Raw genomic sequence first — 23,523 nt, 5'->3', positions numbered from 1 at the left:
TCCTGATTTTGTGAAAAATCAAATAATAGTTTTAAAGCTATGAGTTGACGTCAATGACTCCGTTTTCCTAAAGAATAGATTTGCGAAGGGTCAGTTTTTCCGATAATAAATTTTATTCATCTAAACTGACCCCTGGCCTGTTTTGTTAAAAATATAAAATTCAGTACATGGGAAGGAGGGTAACGGTAATTTGTTGCATGAAAATGAATAAATGAGACTTCAAAACGATACATATAACTGCTCAAAATTCAGCCATTGTTTCTTTACGAATGCTGGTATAATATATTTTTCATTTTATTTAATTAGACAGGGAAAACGTAAAACATCGTAATTATTAGTAATTTAGACTAAAATTTCGTTGAACAGGTTAGTAATTCTTTTGTTTCGATGAAAAAATTGGGTTTCGTCTGCCACGATGCGTAGCCATTTATTAAACTTGATTTTTTTTCTATTGCTCTTCGACCAATTGTTACTAAATTACTGTTTCATTGCTTAAAGAAATAAGAAAATGGAAATAAAAATTTAAGTTCACACAATCACGATTGCGGTAGTTGCTTATTTATTCATTAAAGTTATTAAAAAAGGATACATTCTTTACTTAAAGAGGAATAAATCTATTTAATTCCATGAAAGTATTGTTTGCGCTTTATTTATTTATTTTTCAATCGTTTGCGATTAAAATCGTTTATTAGATTTTTTTATATTTTCGCTTTAATTAGCATACCGAAAGTCATAACTGTAACCATAAAAAATCTTCCCATAAAAATAATCTTTATTGGTTGAAAGGACTAGTTTTTTTTTTCTATCTGTTTCGTTAATTAAATGGTGAGTTATAGAAAAAGTTAGATAAAGAATTTTGTAGATAGCATTGCCTTTGGTGATTATATTAATGAAAAAAAAAATATCACTAAAATATGAGATTGTTTGTGTAATAGATTTTATGCTGTTTAAACGTTAGTTGATTGTAAATATTAATTTGATGCGAGTTGAAGTAGTTTACAAAAGCTACAAAAATTTTATTGGCCGAAATCAATTCTAAAAATTTATTGTAAATCGTTGGCATATTTATTCTAGGCTTCGTTCCTAAAAATATTTCAACAACATAAAATCGTTTTCTTTTTCACCCTTCTCATTAATATCGACATGTTTATCGTGTTCTATTAAAAAGCAAACAAAAGAGACAGAAGAAAACGCTGTTGAAAGATATAATCAATATTTTTTATGCAAATAAATGAATACGATTATGACTCTGTAATATTTTTATTACTTTGACGATCCATTTAAAACAGATTAAATAGGGTTTATTTATGAACAAATATTAATTTATTGCATACAAATGGTAAGATCTGTGATTGTAATTTGTATGTTAAGTAAATAGCAAAACTGAGACTGACCACTATTTTGTGTTAAGATTTTTTTTTTTTTTTTTTTTTGTATGATAAATACTATACACGATTTCATAATATGGTTTTGTTTATTCTAAAGTTTTAGAACTTTTTCTCGTTTTTATCATCCTGAAAAGATCGTAATCCTTCTCATAATATTTCATCATAAGTAAGGACTCTTCACAAAATATTTTCTAGCGAAAACAGGCCCTTCGCAAACTTTTTTTCATCGACAAACAAAATCAATGATGTTTGTTAATTCACGATTTTAATAGAATTATGTGTTTTTTTCTCCACAAAAACGGAATCATATTTTCCAAATAATTTTCACAAAACAGACTTTTCTTAAAAAATTTCAAACGAACAACTGATTTTTTGTGTTTTTTCACAAATTAAGACCTTATTTTCAAAAAAATGGACTTTTTACAAAAAAATAACTGTCGTAAGAGAAAGTGATTTTGTCATTTTAACTCTACTCAAAGATTTACATGTCTTCTATTTATTTATTCACTTTTTATTTATCTGAAGCTTTGTATTCACTTATTGTTATTGCCAAAACTTCTTAGAATCGTCATATATTGAGTCAAACCACACTAACTCGATTCATGTTAAAGGACACTTCATGAATTGAAAATTATGCGGATACAATTGGTTTCCGTTCTAAGAAATGTTCGAAACGCTCGATACAGAGGAAATGAAGCACTTAATTTTATGACAAAATGTGGCAAGCGATTTTTCTCGAACAAATCTTAAGTGTTTTTTTTTTTTTCTCTCTCCAGGAAATAAAAAAAAAGTCAAATCCAGAAAATTTCAATGGATTCTTGGGCTTCTTTAAGCTTTAGAACAATAGTTTGGGTCTATTGGCTGCTTCTTAGAAAACACAAATAAAAGAAAAACTAAAACACACACAAAATAAATAAATCGGGAATCCCTTTGTTACAATCATAACGGTTGATACCATCATATTCGATTTCTTCCATTGGTTACGAAAAACAATTTTTTTGCTTTCGACAACAAGGCGAACTGACATTGTTGATCATTTATTACTCTCGTATCATTCATTGTTCAATGGACCACCGTTATTAAATTACAATTTTTTTTCCATCAGTTAACGTAACTGCAACCAGGATAGGTCACTGGCCATGGAAGATGAAGCACAATTAGCAGCATGTCTGATTGAAAACGGTAATACTCGCGTGGGCGATTGTGGGGATAAATTGGAATGACCAAACACAAAGAATCACTGCTTACACAAAATGACCGCTTGCTAGTGACCTGTTTTCGGATTATTTTTTTTTTAGTTACCAAATATTTTTGACCCCAAGTTTCTATTTTCCCTCAATTATCTACTTTTTTTTTTCGTATGACCCGTTCCGAAGCTTAATCTTATCCAACTTCACTCTTTGGGATTCTAATTATATTTTAGGGCTTTAATTATTTTCACATGAAATTGAAGGAAAAATAAACTGTATATTTCCAGCCTTTTTTTTTTTTGTTACGTATTCTAAATTAGTACTTATTTTAGCAAATTATAAACAAATGCTAATTTGTAATTTTTATATTGTTCTGTAATATAATTTCTAAAAGTTGCCGTTAGAGTGTACTTATATCAATTTACATAAAATGTCCAAGACTGAGTCATGTGGTAATGTGCAATAAGTGAAAATTTTCAGATACTAAAGTTACTTACTAAGTTTAGAATGTTATTCATATTAAAATTTATGATCACTATACTATAAAAACGTCCACTTCGTAAATCTACAAAGTGGTCAAAATTAAGATTAAGACTGACAAAACTTTTAAATTTTGTAAATAAGGCAATTTTTGTTAACCCTTAAGCAATTTAATGCTATTGATACCTGCAGAAGGTTAAATCAGAAGTTAATTCATGGATTAGAAGTTAAGCAAGTTACAGTTACAAATGAAATTGTAATTATTATTTATTATATAATATTATTATATATTATATAATTATTATTTATGACTATGAAGAAAAACTTATTTTATTTTATCTATGGATTAATCTTATTTTAAAAGTTGTATTTCGTTTGCGAATTACGCACATATTTGTTTAATGATTTTCTATTATTAAAATTGTCTTAAATTTGTGCTATATTTTTTATAAGTTTGATGTAAAACCATTTTTATCATAATTTATTCTTTTTTCTTTGATATAACCTAAACACAATTTTCCCATAATTTTGCCTTTGTACCCTTTTCAAAAGAACGAGAGAGAAAAAGCTGAGTTCAACAAAATTCGAATAATAGGTAGAATAATCTTTCTCCAAAAAATTCGCGGCCATCTAACTTTTTTACTTCCTACTTATGCTCGACATTGATTTACTACTTCCTGCATCTTAAAAAAATGTTGTTTTTTTCCCGTTTTTACAGTCTTTTTTTTCGTTCTTAAAGTGAATGATGAATACATCTGAACTGAACTATAGTAATCATGCAGCATATCTAATGTCGCGGACATCTAGGAATCTGTTTCTTAAAAAGAGCTTTATGCAAATTTCTTTCTTTCTTTTTCTTTTCTTTCTCTTTTTTTAAAATTGAACTCTTATTTTTTTTCTTTACGTCGTTTTTATAGGACTGTTGGGATAAAATGAACCAAAATGACAATATTTCAGAATATTTACTATTGATAAGTATTTATTGTTAGTTAATGTTATTTTTTTCTTTAAATTAACGCATTTTGAAAAAAATAATTACTTAGGACAAACGTAATGATTTTATTAAACGCTCTTAAATTCTGTTGTTTCTTAATGTTTATTGATCTGGTGTTTCTTCGTCTCATTCTGTCGCATTCATAACTGGCAGGAGAATTCAAAACATAACTCCTTGTCATCCCTTTTATTCTCCCCGCCCGCTAATCAGGATAATCAACCCCCTACCAAAAATCAATAAACTCCACAAAAAAAATGAGAAAGAAATTGCAAGCATATAAAAAAATTAGTTATAAATATGAAGGACTTATAGTTGTTTAATGATAAACCACATTTTCCAACAGAGAGTTATTTTAAGAGCGTTTTTACAAACAGAATGATTTTTATGTCGGCAATAATGTCACCTTTGGTAAAAAATGTTTCTTATCATTGATTTGCCCCATACCCTTCGTATATTAAGATTAATTAGTACCCTTCGTTGATTAAAAGAACAGACGAGGAAATAGTAGTGTTGAATGCCTCAATGTTACAAATAATCACGTGGGTAAAAAAAAAAAAGTCATCATTTGCCATTTTTCTGTTTTTATTCCTTTTTCTCACAAACAAGAAAGAAAATTAAGAAAAAGGAAGAAAGGAAATTCTCAAATTCAGAAATTAATTTAGCTATAAGATTAAAGATTAACGGAGATTTTTTTTTGTTTCCTTTTGTCTGGTAAATAGTATCTTATTTTTGTTAAAAGATTAAATTCATTCTGACTTTTCCATTTTGCTCAAAATATTTATGAGAATTCTGCCCTCTGACCTTGATAAAAATGGGCATTTTTATCATTATCTTGTTGCCTATTATTACAGCCCTTTATACAAAACTTCAGAAAGATTACAAGATATAATAGTTTCCTCATATCTAAAAAGAAAATGTTTAGTTGTTTGTGTTTTGACATTTTACTCTGGTCGTGCTGAGAAATTATTTGAAAACTGGGAGTGGCAACGTTTTCCTGCTTATCACATACCCAAGTTGTGATCTAGTTTAGCGAGGATGAGTGTTAAATCCTGAAAATTATTACTCTTTTGTTTTTAAATGAATGTAATGGTGAAATAGAAATACCACGCCCTAACACATAACACTATCAGCTACACTTTTTCGCATCCAAATAGTGATAAAAGATAGTTTATTTTTATGTTTGCTAAATAATACAGAACAGTTTTTGTTTCTTCATTATTAAACCAATTAATCAAAGTTAATTAATTTTTCGTTTATAAATGTATTTATATTTTAGAAATTGCCTTGCACCTTATTTGTAATTAATAACTTCGTTAATTAATAAAATTAATTGTTTTTCTCTTTTAGAAAAACTTTTTCTATTAAATTTCAATTATTGTGTTTATAGTTTATGAATGATTGTAATATTAAGTACAACGACATAAGTAGGTTATTCAAAGGTTAAAGGCAAGGCGGGACCCCATTTTTCTACATTTATATTGCATTTTGTTTTTTGATTATAAAAACTTATATTTAAGTAGTCATTATTTAATTGGTATCGATTATTTGATAGGTTTTGCTTTACATCCAAAGTGTAACGCATATTAACTCTTAAAGAGATTACTTGTGTTTTCTTCACTGCCAGAATAAATTTCAAATCTAAATTTATATGTAATTTCTACTATTATCATTAACTAAACTTTGATATAATATTTATCCTTTCGAATGATAATTTAATTAAAATATTGGTGTAAATTCTTAAAATTAACATTTCTTAGCCACTCCGCAATGAGTTAAAATTATTGATAAATATTCATTTTTATATTAAATATTTTCTAGAAATTAAATGTTTCCTCTCGTTATAAATAAAAAGTCATAAATATATTTGAAAATAATTTTGTTATCTTAAAGCAAAAATTTAAATGACGAAAAATGATAAATAAACAAACGTTTTCTATTTTAAAAAAGATAAAAACTAACTTTATCTTTTCCTTCTCGTAAAAGTATTTTCTACTATCGTTATTTTATAATTAATATTAACCGTATAAATGATAATTTTAAAATACTTTATCAGTTTCCCTACAGTTAGTTGTATGCTCGTTTAATAAATTTCATCAAGCTGTTTATTTTGTGATTTTGGATTTTTGAAATATATCAAAATTATATATATCTAAACAAAATGATAGCATTGAAATCCTTACTTAGTTTTAAGCATTTTTTAAAGAATCGAATAATTGTTCCTAACTTTTTTAATAAATTATCTTCAACAACTGATTCAACTATCTTAAACAATTGTCTTTAACAAGACTGATTGGTTCTAAAATAATTTGAAAAAGCCAACATTGATAGAATCTTGGCGAGCATAGCCAAGGATAGAATAATCGTTTTTTCAAGCCAACATTGATAGAAGTTGGAGTAATCGTTTTTTTAAGCCAACAATGATAGAATCGTTTTCTCAAACCAGTATTGATAGAATTGTTTTCTCAAGTAAGCATTGATATAAATTGCTATCTCAAGCCAACATTGATTGAATCGTCTTCTCAAGCATTGGTAGAATTATTTTCTGAAGCCAACAATGAGAGAATCGTTTTCTCAACCCAGCTATGACAGAATCGTTTTCTCAACCCAGATATGACAGAATCGTTTTCTTTAGCCAGCATTGATAGAATTATTTTCTGAAGCCAACAATGAGAGAATCGTTTTCTCAACCCAGCTATGACAGAATTGTTTTCTTTAGCCAGCATTGATAGAATTGTTTATGTTGTGATTACTAGAATCGGTTTTTCTCATCACCTTTGATAGTACCGCCTTTCTCAAATCATCATTCCTCCCCCCCCCCCTTTAAAATATTAAATATATTTGAGTGAAATAATGAGTATCAAAACTATTTGGGCTAGGGAGGGTTACAAACCGTGTATTATGAACCATGAAAAATTTCAAATATAATTTTATAAATTATAAATAGAAGACTACACTTTCGAATTTTTTTTTCTCTCTAACTGCTGTAGGTTATTATTATTTTATAACTTTATAACATAAAAAACAATTTTTTTTTACCCTTTAATATAACAGGATACCTTGAAATCCATCCCTTCGTATATGTTCTTATCTTAGCCACTTGCCTTATGATTTTACCTGCGAATAAAACCACCCTTCGTATATAAATAAAAAAAAAAGTATAATATTTGCAGTTGTACTGTATGACTCAATGTAATACATAGACACACCATCTGGGAGCTATTGAAGCGCATGCGTTGGAGAGACACGCCATTTGTCTGTACTTCCTCCCATATAAATGATAGGGGAAAGCGGGGATGCACATTTATGCATCGTATCAGTTACATTTACGATCCTAATGACAGGTTGATAGGACCGCGTGTGCTGGGGGATACTTGGAAATACGTCATAGTTGGTATTGCGTCACTTTTTCAAGAGGAGGAGGGGATCAAAATTATAAGCTTACTCTATCGATTGGAAAGGAACCGTTATTTTTATAATTATTTTGATCAGGCTATTCGTGTTGCCAAAATACGTTAGGTAATTGTTATTTCGATGGGATCAAACGCATTATGTTTTATAGCTATATGAATCATATCGAATGTTTTTTGAGATTCAAAATCTAGGGATGTTCACTTGTCGGAGTTACCAGTTAGAGGCCTTTGGTTATCGTTATTATTATTATTGGTTTAATAAATGCGATTTGAAATGACTTTGGCCAATATGGGAAATGAATAATTAAAAGATATATAATTTTGAATTTTTATTTCATTACGATTTTAAATATTGTGGTGATTTTAAAACGTCGGTGTTGAATCTTTGTTACGGAATTAATATAATATTTGAAAAAATAAAATTTTTGAAACCAATTCACTGTGAAAGTTTTTGATTACAAATTGAATGTGGTCGTGAAGAAATATTGATTCCACCGTTACAAAGCTATGCACAATGCGTTATTTTTTTTTTTCCTTCTTTTTTTTCTTGTTTTGTGTTTGACAGAAATAGAGCTATTTTATCCTTGTTTATTCTACTTGAAATGCGTAGTTTTGAAAAATATTATTTTTGAAATATTCCTAAGGTTAGATTTGATTGGTTGTTACAGTAGAACTTATTGTTCCGATTGAAAAACTTAGCAAAATAAATATTTCTATAAGTTTTGTCTCGAGGTTAAAATCACGATTCTGGGAAAAAGAAAAACAGTTTTTCCGACAGTTCGTTGCTCTAACCGCGACTTTTTTTTTTTTTTACCTATTGTGCTTCTTTTCGCAGACAAAAGGCTTAGCAAACAAAGATTGCAAACGATAACTTTATCAACGCATAGTAACTGTAACTGCAGGTGCAGAACGAACGTTGATATCGTTTGGTAATTGTTATTTATTGCTCAGTGATTTTTTTTCCCTTCAAATTTTGCTCAATACGTTTTTGAAATGGTATAAATAAATTTTTCAAGCACATTTTGTGCTTTAAGTTTTCATATGATTTTCAAAGGTGAAATTCGATTTTTTTTCACTATTGAAATGGTCCTCAAAAGACTTTGTGAAAGGAAGGTATAAATCTAAAGATTTGTATTTGTTCAATTTACGAGCAAATAGGGAATTTAATTATATATCGTTGCTCAAAAAATAATGGGCTTTATAAAAACGTATGCGCTATGTGCATTCGATTTTTATTAACAACAACAAACATTTTTCTCCTATATTTGTTTGGAAAGAAAGGAAATATTAACTATTAAATGATGCGTGTCTTAAAATGTTTATGCTTCCCAACGACTGAACGTTTTTATTTTAGAAAAATTTTTCTTTTATGCCCTAGAATATTTTTGCAGAAAAAGTTCAAAAGGTGACTCAGTTCGTTTGTTCTGTGTAGAAAACTAGCTCTGTTCTTGCCAAATTGATATTCGGATTTATCATTATCTCATTTTTTGCACATTATATTTATTAATTATTGCATACGCAAGCTTTTTTTTCTCATTACGAAGTAGGGCTTATAAGCCCTTATCTAATTGAAAACCAAATTGCACAAAGTTAAAAAAAAAAGTCCTTATAAAGATCTATCCTAGGTTATAGTTGGATTCGAACCCGCTACCTTTACGCTATTGAATAAATTGTGGTATAACGAAACTACTCGGTATTTTCTAAAATTATTTTTTCCTCTAACGAAGCACAGTAATGTTTAATAACTAAAAGTAACGAGTTTAAACATTTCTAAAGTTAAGTCATATGAACAATTAATGTTCCAAAATTCGACGAACAAATTCAGAGGTAGGATGATAAAAGGCATAAAGCGGATGGAAACTTTACATAGAACATGGGGTTGCAAACCACGTTGAAAGGGTTAAAACCCCATATAGGTTCGACATTAGGCTAAAAAACAAAAGCAAAATATGAATTTGCTGACTAAAAAGAAATATTTGACTAATTATTATAAGAGTTGTCCAAAGTGGCACCCGCTGACCTTATTGCTCTGGCTACTACAACGTAAAAACGATTCTTGGGCGCACTTGAAGATGTCAGGTAATCTTTTGATATCTGCTGAAACGATGGCAATCTGCGGTATGAAATTATCCCTTATATTAAGAGGTGTAGCATAAATTAATGATTTTAGCTGATTCTTTAGGAAAAAGTCACGCTGATTGAGGTCCGGCGAACACGGAGGCCATGCGGTAGACTCAGCGCATCCAATTCTCTAGCTTGTGTATGTTACATTGAGGTTATTACGCACCTGGAGGGCATAACTTGTAATGTGAAGAATTTCAAATGAGACTAACCTCAATAGATCTTCCTCCACCTTTCCACTAGATTCAAAGCATGCTAATGTTTTTTGCGATTTTCTTCATCTTAACATAGAGACCTCACGTTCTAAGTTTTCTTCTTCTTGGTGCTTTTATCCCCCCCCCCTTGATTTTGTCATTTGAATTTTGGAACAACATGTATTACATCATTAATGTTATAAAATGTTGTTTTTAATAAAATACCTTTATTTTAATTGTATATAGGAAAAAAATATAATTTGAAATTAAGAAGTAAGAGATATTTTACAAGCATTCAGCGTGAATAAAAAAAACTTTTACTATTTCTCAAAACCATTTTAGTGTAAGATAGATATTTGACTATCTCTGATTCATTGACTGTTGAGCTTAGACTTATGTTTAATTTTCATATGCAAATTTTCTTTTTCCTTTCAAACTAATAAAAAAAATCCATTTAGTTCAGTTATAAAATTTTTAAATGTGTAAAAAAAAATGAAAAAATAAAAATTTTTTTGACTGTTGATCCATGAATAAGTGAACTCAAATCACTTAGATACCTGCAAGTAACCTCATCGTAGACAAATAAAGGCATCTGTCGATTCGGTGCCGATCAGGTTCGACACGCACGCGTAGCGTAGCTTGGTATCCAATTAAATCTTATTTAAATCACATGGTTAGGCATAATCATTTCACTTCTCCAGTTGAAAGTAATCAAATTGAATAATCAATGTGGCATTTGCAAGTTGCCCACTGGCTTTATATTTTCTCAAATTCCAACTGTCATCTTAAATGTTGGATTTAAGTGGACTAGAAGTCGAACAAAATAAGGTTTATCGAGTTTAGGATCTGATTTTATGACCTCGAGCGTCAGGAATTAAACCCAAGATCATCTCTAGCAAAAGAGAACAATTGCAAGAAGTAAACCATTTCCATTATTTAACCACATTTTGTTATGAATGAAGTAATAAATAGCTCAACAAAGTATCACATATGATGACTAATGATTTATGAATTAACAATTTCACACTCCGCCTTTTCAATTTCTATTGTTCACTCTTCTAATCCTTCTTGTTACAAAAATGAAGATCCCCTCGTGTTGATTAACTTTCCATAATTTCCTGGTCTATCTCATTTTCTTCCAATTGAGTTTTCCGTTCGCGTGGTTCTTCCCCCCCCCCCTCTCTTTCATTGATAACTAAATAGAAATTATCTTGTCTCATTTAATTATTGAAAAAGAAAATAGAATAATGAAATTCTTATTTTCGTTCCAGATTTAATCTAAAAAAAGGCTTGTGTTATTTCGATTTTGAAAGGTAAAAGAAAAATGAAATAGTAAAAAGGGTTAATGCAAGGATTAGGTAGTTGGACTAAATCGTGACAGACGATAATAAATGTTATCTTTGTAGAATCGTTTTATAAAGACATTTGTTACAGATTTCAATTTCTTTTTCTTAAAACCGTTTGCATTGTTTGAGGATATTTGAGTTTTAATTTGATTTTTTCAGAAGTGTTAAAAGTTGAATGACTTGCATTTTTTAGTTGAACCTACTGGTTATACTTTTTTTCTAAATGTTTACTGCCTTTTATTTAAAAATAAAAATTTTAACTTTTTTTTTCGCAAGTGGTTTAAATAGTTCTTTCTTTATTGTTACAGTTCTGCGAAAAAGTTATATTTTCTTTTGATGATTTTCCTCTACATTATTTTTCTATGGTTTTGAATTTTTCTTAGAATTTTAAAAACAATATATTTTTAATTTTGTATTGAAAAAACTCTGTTATGATGATAGAGAAAAGAAATATTTACATTTATAATCGCGTACTTGTATTTTTTTTCTTTCAATCACTGTATATTTTGCAATAAAAAAAATGTTTTGAAGGTTCATTGCTCACTTTAAATTACAGTTTTAAATTGAAAAATAGTTCCTTTGATCTTTTTTTGAAAAATTAATTTATTTTCGTACACAAAACTTTTAATTTCTCTGATAATTAACCGTAAATCATAATTGAAACAAATAAAATATTCTTTTGATGATTCTACTATTTGTATTATTTTTCTGTGTTAACGAATTTTAAAAATACTATGCTTTTTATTGTGCTTAATTGAATTTAACAATTAAATGATCTAACAATGTCGGTAGCGGCTAAAAAACATTTACACTTGTAATGGTGTGTATTGTTTTTGGTCAGAATTCTATGTTTAAAAAGAGGATGTTTGTTCTTAGGTCCATGGGCCGTAAGTGCTGCACTGTAATTGAATTCGTGCAACAATGTCGACGAGGTCAAGATCTTTGCACTTATATTGAACATATCCAAATATTTTTTGCCGATTAATGAAGAATAATGTGATTTTTTAAAAAAAAGTCGTTTTTAATTCAAATTACAGAAACAAATGCTATAATGATGCCAGGTTATGTAAAACATGTAATCATATGTTATTGCGAAGTATTTATTATTTTAAATTGCCATGATGTCATATTATCAGAAAAAATGGAAATACATATTTTAACTGCTTGCTGAAAAATGTGATAATCTGTATTATCAGAAAGTTTGTCATTTGCATCAAGAAAGTGAGCAGTTCCATTATCTGATGTAAGAAGGTTTGAAAAGTTGCTCAACCTACAAAGTTATCACCGTTCGTAAATCATTTTATTTTTCATGCCGAATGCGTGTGAAGCTTTCCGTATAGTTTATTCAGTAAGTTGAGTTTTTTTTACCACATTTCCCGCAGTTATACCATTCTTACTTTTATTTTTTAATGAAATCGTTTCACATCGCTTGATCCAATAGAATTTTTTCGCTTATTTTCCCACCAGGTGTATTGTTAAAATGGAATTTTTCCAAGTAAAAAAGCTTTTAATAGTTTCTAACTATGTACTAATCGTCTGCAAAAACATCGGGTATTTGAAAGAAGAATATATAAAAGAATAGGAATTGTGTTGTTCATATATTATTAATTTAAATGTTCATGCAAAACGATATGAAAAAATTAGGGTACTAAATCTTAGTTTTGTTCATTGGTTGTCTCAAAAGTTGCACACCTGTGTTCTGTTATTATAACAACAAATTTTTACTGTACTCAGTAAAATATTATCTTTTAAAATCTTTTTTGATATTTTGAAATGCTTGTTTCGAAGATAGATTTATTTATTTTAATAATTGACTAATATTCAAATATTACTCCCAAAAAGGCACAAAATATTTTGTATATTAATTTCTTATTTCAAAGACATTTGATTTTATGAAAATTAAGCTCATCAATTTTGCTTTATTTTAATATATTAGCCAGAGTTTGTATAGCGCGAAATATATTTTTATTAGCTTGAGAAATAGATATTAATCGAAAGATTAAAAAACAATAGATTTTTTATTACTATGATTGTATGTTTTCTTTAGATAAAATAAAATATAAACATAATTTATAAAAAAAAAAAAATTATATAAATACTGCTGCCACTTTTTAATTTTTTCCAAATGCATATGAACCCTGAGTGAACTATATAAAACAATATAGTTAGTTTCAGGCTACGTGAGGATCGCCTTATTCAACTACGTGAGGATATTTAATCATCTAATGAATAAAATAAAATAAATATCCTTTTTATATTTCAGGCCACGTGAAAATAGCCGTTTGCATACTTCCGAAGGACAAAATGAAATAATGTTTATTCTCTTTTACTTTTTTGTTTTTATTTTGACGAAAATATTTCTATTTTAAGGATTAAATTATTTACATTGTTCATAGTTCGTATAATAAATAATTATGATGTTTATATTTACATATAAATAAGTATATAAAGGTAGATGAAGCTAACATTGTTATTTAAAAAATATGGAACAATTCTTTAAATTTTAAACTCAAGTATAATTATTTCAACAGAAGTTTCATTTACTCTAAACCTAGATATCATTTGAATTTACTTTCTCTTGTTGTGTAAGTTTGAAAAGAAAATTACGGTATTTAAGTGCAGAAATTATATGAATTAGTGGGAAGATTTTAAACAGTTCGTAGTAAAGGGGTTCTTACAATAACCTCTATCATTATCGCCACTTTACGTTAGGAATGTGAACGAACAGAAGAAAAGTCAAAGCATTAATTTAAAACGAAAAAAATTGAGAAAAAAATAAATAATAAGCCAACGACCGCAGAGGCTTAAATGTGGCCTACAGGCAAACGATCTCAATCGAGTTAGGTTTTCTTCTTTTTTCTTGACTTATTACGCTGTTGCCCACGCGTTGTTTAAAACTTTGACTTCTGAACTTGACCTAAAAATTTTCTTTTTGCTTTTGTTTTCCACTTTTATTGCATTTTTTCATTTGTCGACCTTTTACTAATGCTACTTCAAATTCATAACGCTCTGAATAATATTCATATTTTCTAAGGTGAAGGTTAAAAATAAGTTATATTTTCAGCGGAAGATAAGCAATTGTTATCGTTTTCGGAATGAAGAAGTAATAGTTTGGTGAAGATGATTTTTGAGCAGGCGATAATTTTGTTCACAATATAACGATTACGATGAAAATTACATTGAAGAGATGCAGCAATTTTCTCTAGGTAACGGCTGATCTAATGATGATATGCATTTGCAATTGGGTCTCTATTTTGATGTTTATCGGGAAAAAAAACTATTGTTCTTTTTTTCTTTTTCTTTTTTAAAAAAAAGTGGCAGATTATTCGATATTAACTCACTTCAAAACGTCAAGATGATTTATCGGGAAAAGAATTCTAAATTTTCCAAATAATGAATTTAGAGAGGAACTATAGTATTTTCTACGACTGTGCAATTCTTGACCTATTTAGAAAACGACAATTAAATAAAAACATAAATCTATATTTCGTATTTTAAAACACAGAAATATATTTGTTTTAGCAACGTTTCACAAAATCTTCATTTAAATTTCAAAAACCTCGTTTAAACTGGATACCGAATATTAATTATATTTGTAAATGAAAGCTTAATAGTTTTTGAATAAACGTTATTGATTATTATTATTAAAAAATGGCTATGTTTCCACGTATGCTATATTTACTTCTTCCAATGCTTATAATTTCAAAGGAAATTGCTGCTATGAAAACAAAGCACCTCACTTCTTGTCCGTGTCATCTCTCACTTTTATTATTTTCTTAAGAGTTTTTTTTTTTTTTTTTTTTTACTCCGGTACTTTTCGAACAACTCATTATTCCCAGTCTACCGAAAACTGTTTTTTTCTCTCTCTCGGTGTCACCCTCTCCGTGGGCCTGGGAAAAGACTTTCAACTTCCTGCGATTGCTACACTTTTTATTCTTGCATTAAAATAATAGGAAAAGAAATGTATGTGTCTGAATATTTTTTTCTTCTCTACGGTAGAAGTTTGATTAAAGAAGTAATTGCTGGGTTCTAACACGAAAAGGTAATTGGAAGAACCCGCTTCTCTTGTAGGCGCTTCAGAATTAAAAAAGTTCTTTTGAACCAATTCGTTTGCTTGAAAGGATTCGATGTTTAAATTTTAGCTGACTTTGGGAAGATGCAATAATAAGAATAAAATAAATAGAAAATTTTTATGATCTACGCTTGTGACTCATTCTGACCTCCCTTTACCTCCCCTTCTATATTTTCCCTTCAAATGACATCACAGAAAACGATTTTCTCTCCCTAAAAGTTAATTGCCGAGTTGAGGGATGTGTTGGATTCTTATCGTCTGCGATGAATCAGCACTTCTCGACTCTCTCATAACGTTTCTTCTTGCCAATGTGGCGGAATTTGAGGGAAAATAATTAGGAAATAAGAAAAGAAATTACTTTTTTTTTTGCTTCCAAAGGAAACTTCTGTTCTATTTCTTAGCAATCTTCTCTTTGCGGTAAAAGTTCTGAATAGTCCTTTGTTTTTCAAGTGTTAGGGGGAAGAAATATTTGCTTTGTTAGTTTAGCCGTAAACGATATATCTGCGATGAAAGCTGCAATCAATAAAATGGTTCTTTGAAGTTTATACTTGTTTTTGTGTTTATAAATTTGTTTATCGATTATTAATTCTCTTAGGAAGTTGTGTTTTTCTTATTGTTATTTCGAAACCTAGGTTCTGTCTGAAATCCTAAACTATATGTTTTGACAACTTTGAAATGTTAGGGCTTAAAAATAACCTAAGCTATTTAAAAAAAAATTTCTATGTTTGTATGTGTGGACAAAGAGGCAACCTTCTTATATTATCAGCTCTTCGGGATGTGTAGATAAATATGGGTCTACCAATTTCAAGACAACCTTATGATCTCCCTTAATTTTCATGGCGATCGCCATAAACCGCCAAATCTTGTAAAAAAACCCAGTTAAAACTAGCAAAACTAAGAGTAACCATACACACACTTTTTGTTTCGCTCAGGCTTTGCATTCAAACCACGCCATATAGTAATTAATATTTTTCCAATTTAAACATTGAAAAAAAAATTTTTTTGACGATTTTTAATTTATTGTTGAGTGAGGAAGATGCCTTTAGGAACACAACTTTCCATTTCGACATATTATTCACATGATCGAACATGTAAATTGTAATAAGCTTATAGGATATGCCTGTTAAATAAAATGTACTATCTAGCTATCACAAGATGAGTCCCGGATCAAGGCTTACTGGAGGCGGACTGGTATCAGACTGGTCTATTTATTTTAGAAGAAGATAAGTCTTAGGTTTGGCTGTCGTGTTGAACTAAAACTAGTTCTGCTTTCTGGTCTATTTTAACTAGTACCTGCCACCTAAGCTACTTCGCGAAATGCGCAAGTCTGTCAACCTCGCTGATAGCAAATCTCGTTATTGTCAGACGATATTCATTTTACTTTGATTGATTCATTTGTTTATTTGTCTTGCCTGTGTTTTAAACCTTCCCAATATTCATATTGAAAATCTCTTTTAGAATTGTCAAGCCTCCTGGCGGTGAATGCAGCGATATTTTCGGAGTGCAAAACGGAGTTGCACCTCTTAGCCCAGATCAATTGACTCCCAGGAAAGCGAACAACTACATGCAGTCGACTATATTCAGTCCCGATTCGCCGGATTCGTCCTACCACTCAAATTATTCTACTCCTGCCACGACCCCGTCCAAGTTGTTACCCACAGCTGAGAGGCTATTTGGATCTTCAGAAGACCACACTCCTAGGAAAATAGTCAATAGGCAAAGGTCATCCATTTTTGAAGAAGAGGTATCTCCTAGAACACCCACCCCGAAATCTGCAAATAGTAAGTGTTATCATTCACACTCAAAAAATCGGTTCAACATTGAACCCTAATATTGTTAACTCAAACCATAATATGGTGCCGAGTATCAACAACTTAATTAAGGGATTAAATTGGACCATGTTTTCTTTCAAGTTGAAATGTAGAATCGTGTAATTAAGAAGTACGATAATATGGTTCAAAGTAACACCATATTTAAGCAAATTTTAACAATATTATGGTTCCTCAAGCTCCAAACTTTTTACATTTTTTTTCTCATGCATGATTTTAAATATAATATTGACAATAAATTTGGATGTTTCCGTGAAAATGTGATGTCGTTATACGGAGTGTGAGTGAATATTTCTATATTTAAAAAAATATATGCTTGAAAAGACTTCTTCAAAAGTATCTGTAATTTCTATATTAAAAATTAGAGCAGCGGTGACTTAGGGAATAGTGCATTCGTCTGCCAATGTGGTGCCCCAGGTTCGAATTGCAGCTGTGCTTGGTTGAAACGATTTCTGTTCTCTATTCGTTCCGAACACAGTGTTGACATAAAATATGATCATGGGTTAGAATCCTCTTGCCTTCGGGGTAACCGTAGGGGGGCGGGGTTCGTAGTTTATCTCTCCGTGTAACGCAAATATAGTTCCATAAAATTTTCCTGCTCGAAATCAAGTTTATCCAAATGCTTGATTCAGAAAGTCCCTTGTCGTCTGAGTTGAGTTCAAAATTACAAGGCTACGGAGTTGAACATTGATAGTTCTAAATTTAGAAATAGGTCGACTGTTCAACGCTGGTTATAAAATAAAATATGTCCCGCAGTGGACTGATCGTTAAGACACGGTTCCCAGCAGATCACCGAAGTCAAGCATCACTGGCTAAAGTCAGTGTGAGGGTAGGTGACCACTTGGATCAGTCAGCGTTGGGACCGAGGGTGTGCGGTATTGGTCCTCGTTAAACTGTTCTACCGTAAAGTGCTCGACTTCGCGGGCAGGTCGTCGGGCTACCGAATCGGGGGTGCCATGCCCTCTGCAGAGGATCAAAATTGTGATGGCATGTCTTCAGATCATCCTCAGGGATGTTTCCCAGACCGTCGCCACTAGCCCATTTTGCAGTAATAACTCTAGTGCGACGAAAATGAACAACAACAACGACACAAAATAAAATATATTAAAATTATAAGTTGGATAGCGAAGTAAGCAGAGGACGTAGGTATTGCTATAGTATTGATCTTAATAATTGCATCAACGTGTAAAAAACTATTAAATTGATAAATTATGCTCCAAAAATAAGTGCCCTTCCGATAGCAACATTACCCTATATAGTTCTCAACCCAGGCTGATATTAAACATCCCTCCGCCTGTCAAATCGTCGATTGTTATTCCGCTGTCGCCGTGTACTGACTACGAGAAGTTATATGATTTTATCCTCCCTACATGACATAAAATACGGGTTAATCTCTCTCACTCAGAAATAAATATATAAAATTTACCAAAAAATCTTCCACAAAAATATGATTGAACCGATAGTTTATGCATCATTTATCTTTTGAATATAGTTTTAAATTATAGAAATCGTAAGTGTTTATTATGGTAGTTAAGTGTATATTTAGTGCCCGCCACTCTTTTCTGCACTTGACTGTTTGTTTACTGATGATGATAACAATTTTAGATGTGTTTGAGAAAATTATTCTCATAATGAAATTATTTCTCTCGTTTTAAGTTATAATCAAATAACTATTTTGATACTGAATATTCAGAAATAAGATTGTTTGTCATTTTAAACTCATAAATTTTATTCTAATTGCAGCTCGTCGTCCAATGATCAACCCAATAACAGGAGCTCCTGTTTCTCAAAATGGCACTTCCAATGGATCTCATAATGGTACTAATGGAACTCCTAATGGCACCCCTAATGGTACTCCTAATGGTACCGCCAATGGATCTGTAAATGGCTACTCTAATGGAACGTGTAAGTAAATTTAAACTCTTCTATTATAAAATTTAAAAAAAAAAGAACAAGGAGCAAATTTAAAAAAAAAAAATACAGTACTAATTAAAATATTTCGTTTTGGTTTCAACTGGAAAAATGAAGCATCTTTATTTTTTACCATGGATTGATTGATGGATAGATGGATTCATTACGATTAACATATTGACAAATTATTTAAAAGAATATTACAGTTTAAAAAAACACAATTATGAATGCGAGATAATTCCGTGGTTTGGCGAGCGTAGCCTCCTAGTACTATAGTGTAAAGTTTTTGATAACCCTGCAATGATGTTTTGAAGTGCTGGTGACATGAAATTGTTATTTTACTATCATTAGTCAAAAAATTTTAAATTGTGAGATACATAAATTTTTACATCAATTTAGTGTATGTAATTATAATTGACAAAATCCATAACTCAAAGGGAATAGGTAAAATATTATTTTTAAAAAAATAGTGTGGAAATACCAATGCGTGGAAATCCAATCTTTAGATCAAAAGCAAATCAAAGCTGATGAATTTTCTAAGCGATTTGGTGAGACTAATTTTATGTGCTCGAATGGCTGGTTAGACAGGTTTAAAAAGCGGGATAACATAAATTCAGGAAAAATTATCTGAGAGTCTGTAAGTGTTTTCATATCTAATGTTGAGGATTGCTCATCAGTTAAAGATTACTACTTTTTTTTGTACGCAAGCCGAAGAGTAATAATAAAATAAAAGTTAACGCATTTTTTGTTACCACGCGTTATTTTTCAACCATTTGTTGTTTCCTTTTATTGGTCCGTGGTTTTTTGAATCCATGTTCAGTTTGATATATCATGCACTGTTATTGTAAGCATTGTAACCAAATAGAGTATTGCATTATTTTTTGGAAACTTTTCGTAATGCTTAACATCAGTTTATCAAAAGGAAGAAGAAAAAAAAAGGGGGCGTTTCTGCTCTTAGAAAATTCATCATCTTCTAAGAAAAATCAGAACTGTAATTTCATTTTGTGGTTACTTAGTCAGAGTAATTTTTTAACCCTAATGATCTTTATTATTATTTTTATTTTTTGGTTACATAATGCGTTTTTGGGAAACGTTAAAATATTTTTGGGAATAATTTCCTATCCACATACAGACTAAATCATAATTTACTAGAAATTTATTTGTGATCAAAAAGAGTTTTTTTTATGTAATAATTTTTTTCAAGTGTATAAAACTTTCGTTGAAGTACTATAATTGACTAGTTATGTCTTTCGATGATTTTCTAATAAATAAATTTTTTTGTCTGAATAAGGTTGAGAAATTTTAAGACTTTTTGTCAATTTCAGTTGAGTTATGATAAGTAATTATTTACTCATTTATTAATTTTTTTTCTATAGGTAATGGACATTCTACACCAGAGAGCCCTAAGAGCCTAAATGGAACACCTCGTTCCCGTATTCCGCCCGGTGGTAAATCATCTGGAATCTTCTAGAATGCATGTGCAGACCCTGTCGATAATCGACAGTAAATCTTATTTTTGTTTTTATTTTTTCCCTCTCTTATGTCTTCCATTGATTGGATGAGCAAATTAATGATTAATCTGGTGGCAACTGGGAAAAGGCATGAGAAAAATGTTCTGTTTTAAAATCATACGAATGATGCCATAATTATTTTTCAAAACAGCATGTATAGTGTTTATTATATTGTACAATATTATAAATGAAAATATATTACTGAAATCACTGATTCAACTAACCCTTACTTATGAGAAATGTGAAGGCACTCTCTTTGCTTAGGCCTCAACTTCTATAATCATATGGGGTGTAAGAATGAACTAATAAAATATTTTAAAAAATTTACGCATTATATCTTAAACTAAATAATATTGTAGAATTATTATGTGTAGTGAATACAAATAGGTAGGGCTGACTGTTACTTGGAAAAATAGTATAACTTAATAGGAGAACTATTTTATTTCTAGCTTGTTTTTCCAGAAGACTTTCGCGATTTATTAACAGTTTTAATGTATACATTATTTGTGAACTTTTTTTTCGAATTACTGATATTATATCTGTTAACAAGTCGTGATAGGCACATATATTTTACTTTTCCCAAAACTAAACTAGAAATAAAATGGCTTTGCTGCCAATTTCTTTCTTTTTTTTCCGGATCATAATCAGCACTGTTGGTAGTTTTATCAACTTCTAAGCATAGATACACACTGCAATCTCAGACTTAAATTTAAAGCAATAGAAGGCTTCTTTTTTTGCTGAAGAAATGTAAAGATCTAATGATTTGTGGAACAATTTCTAATCATTCCATTTTTGCTTGTTTTTTACATTTATTCTTCGCTAATTTAAATGAAAAACTTGAGCCAAATATTCTTAAGTAATCCTACATGTATGAAACGATCAAAATCATATTTAAGTGATAAGTTATTTTACTTTGTAATGAGCTTTTTTAAAAACAAACGAACCAAATCGAATCAAAACCGGTGATAGATATTTTTTTATATACATATTCCACAGCTAAAAAATTAAAGCAACATATTCAGCAAAACTGTCATGATTGCACAAAAATGGCTGGTCCATTAAATTATGTGCCCCCCTAAATTAAATTCCAAAACCTGTATTTGCTCAAATTTCTTTTTTACCCAAATGCCAAGACTGAACTGACTCAATCTTTATGTCCCATTCTTTCCGCTTTAACCTGAACTACTAAACATTTATTTTGAAATTTATATTAATCGTTTGATTTAGTAAAAGCCACCAGTGTACTTTGTGATATTACAGTTTATAAAAGCTGTAACACGTTTTTGTGTTATACATGCACTTTTACGAAGCTTAGCAAAACTTTCTTTTTTTTGCTTTTTGTTTTACATTTGTATGGACCTTTATCGTTTTGTATATTTGTATACAAATGGCAGCCTTCCAGTATTTACTTTTTTATTCTTTTGCTTTTTCGTATTAAGACAAATATATACTGCAGACGTTTTTCTGTTAACGATTTTATGCTTATTAAAGAATGCATTTTTGAGTGATGATCTTTACTTAACAACAATCAATATATAGCATAGTTAGCTTGTTTTGTTTTCTGTCTTGTGTTTTGTTATTAGTTCCTAAATATTATTGTTTGTATTAGCTGTAACTGTATGGAAATCGCTTTCAGACAGTTTTATGTAGTAGATGTTTGTAGTCTACCAATTCTACGAAATGTAATATTGTGTTGAATATTGAATTGTGTAAGTAATGCACGTTTGCAGCGAATTTGTGGGTCTTTTTTATGATGTAACCAGGCTTTTTTTTAATTTTTTGAATAAATATTTTACAATAAAATATGTATTTTGTGTTCCATTTTTTTCTTCAAAAATTTTCTATTGTTATAACTTCAGTAATGTTTCGTATCTGCCAATTTTACCACTTTTTTAAGAAAATGTTTTCTTGCAATTTTTAAAGTTTTGTGAGCCGTTTCGCAATGTTCACTCTAAATGTATATATATTTACAATATTTGTCAAGAATGAAGTTGAACAAAAAAGTATACTAGTTAGGGGTCTCAAATGTCAGAAATAAATGTACTTTAAGCCAGCTATAAGCAAAAAAGGTATTTAAACTTAATGAATTATTCCCGAGAAAGGCTGTACTGAAAACAACAAAACCTGTTTGATTGAGGGAGGAAATAAAGAACAGCTTACAGGTTAACTGATGTATAAATATTATTAAAAACATATTCGAGTTTCATCCGGCAATCAAACTGGTTTCGATGCTTTCAGTTTCATACATTAGTTTTCGATAATATTTTCTTTTTTTCTTTGCTTCAATATTAATTGGAGACCCCTCATCTACATATTTTTTTCTCTTCACTTTTTGCAAATTTTCTGAAAATACATGTTAAGAATGGTCATTACAGAACACCTTGAAAAAATTATTAGGACATATTGTATAATAGATTATGATCAAACTGTGAGTTCATTTATAACAGTGATGTGAACCAGTGACATAAAAATTTCTGCAAAGTTAAAGTAGGACGACTAGAAATAAAACCTTTTTGCAAAAAAAAAGAGAAATAAAAAATTTAAAATGCGATTCACTACAAAATGAAGAAAATTGTGTGATCACAGGTTACCCATTTGCAAAATGGCTGTCGTCTAATTTTTCTGTTGTCTAACTTAAATGTGTTTTCATCTTAGACATCTTTAACTGTTAATCCTGAACTGCTCGGTACACAATTTCACAGACATATTGAAATGCATCTCAGACGCATTCTGTCTAAATTCTTTTGATGACTGAATAGACATTGAACAGCCAATCGCGATCAATATTAACATTTTCGGATTGGTACAATGGTGTTGGATGGAGATTGTAAACTGCATCAACCCGTTTCGGATTCACAAGTTCATACATGAAATATGAATTGAATGCTAGGCTTTTTTTCTTCTTCAATTTTACATGAATAGTGAATGAACCATTTATATTGCGTGGAAGACAGTCTACGGTCTTGTGTAAGTTATTGGGTACGTTGGCAATGGATCGTTTTAGCCCTAACTGGTGATCCACACCCAGCTCTCGTATTTGCATGAAAGGGGTTCGAAGAATCACCATTCGCTCTTCA

General features: G+C 30.0%; 1 protein-coding gene across 1 annotated transcript in view; it reads left to right on the top strand.

The window, feature by feature from the left end:
* Window positions 1–22,249, top strand: part of LOC107455972 (microtubule-associated protein Jupiter) — a 40,723-nt gene extending 18,474 nt beyond the window's left edge. The window contains exons 2-4 of the mRNA XM_016073720.4: window positions 16,654–16,976; window positions 18,768–18,929; window positions 20,312–22,249. Of these exons, the coding sequence (XP_015929206.3) occupies window positions 16,654–16,976; window positions 18,768–18,929; window positions 20,312–20,406 (580 nt within the window). The 3' untranslated portion in view covers window positions 20,407–22,249. The remainder of the gene's footprint in view (window positions 1–16,653; window positions 16,977–18,767; window positions 18,930–20,311) is intronic.
* The last annotated feature ends 1,274 nt before the right edge of the window (window positions 22,250–23,523 follow it).

Source organism: Parasteatoda tepidariorum, chromosome 1, assembly GCF_982258835.1.
Source record: "Parasteatoda tepidariorum strain Cologne lab strain chromosome 1, Ptep-v5.0, whole genome shotgun sequence".
Taxonomy (NCBI): domain Eukaryota; kingdom Metazoa; phylum Arthropoda; class Arachnida; order Araneae; family Theridiidae; genus Parasteatoda; species Parasteatoda tepidariorum.
The sequence above is the reverse complement of the archived record's forward strand: the minus strand, read 5'-3'. Positions and strand labels throughout refer to the sequence as shown.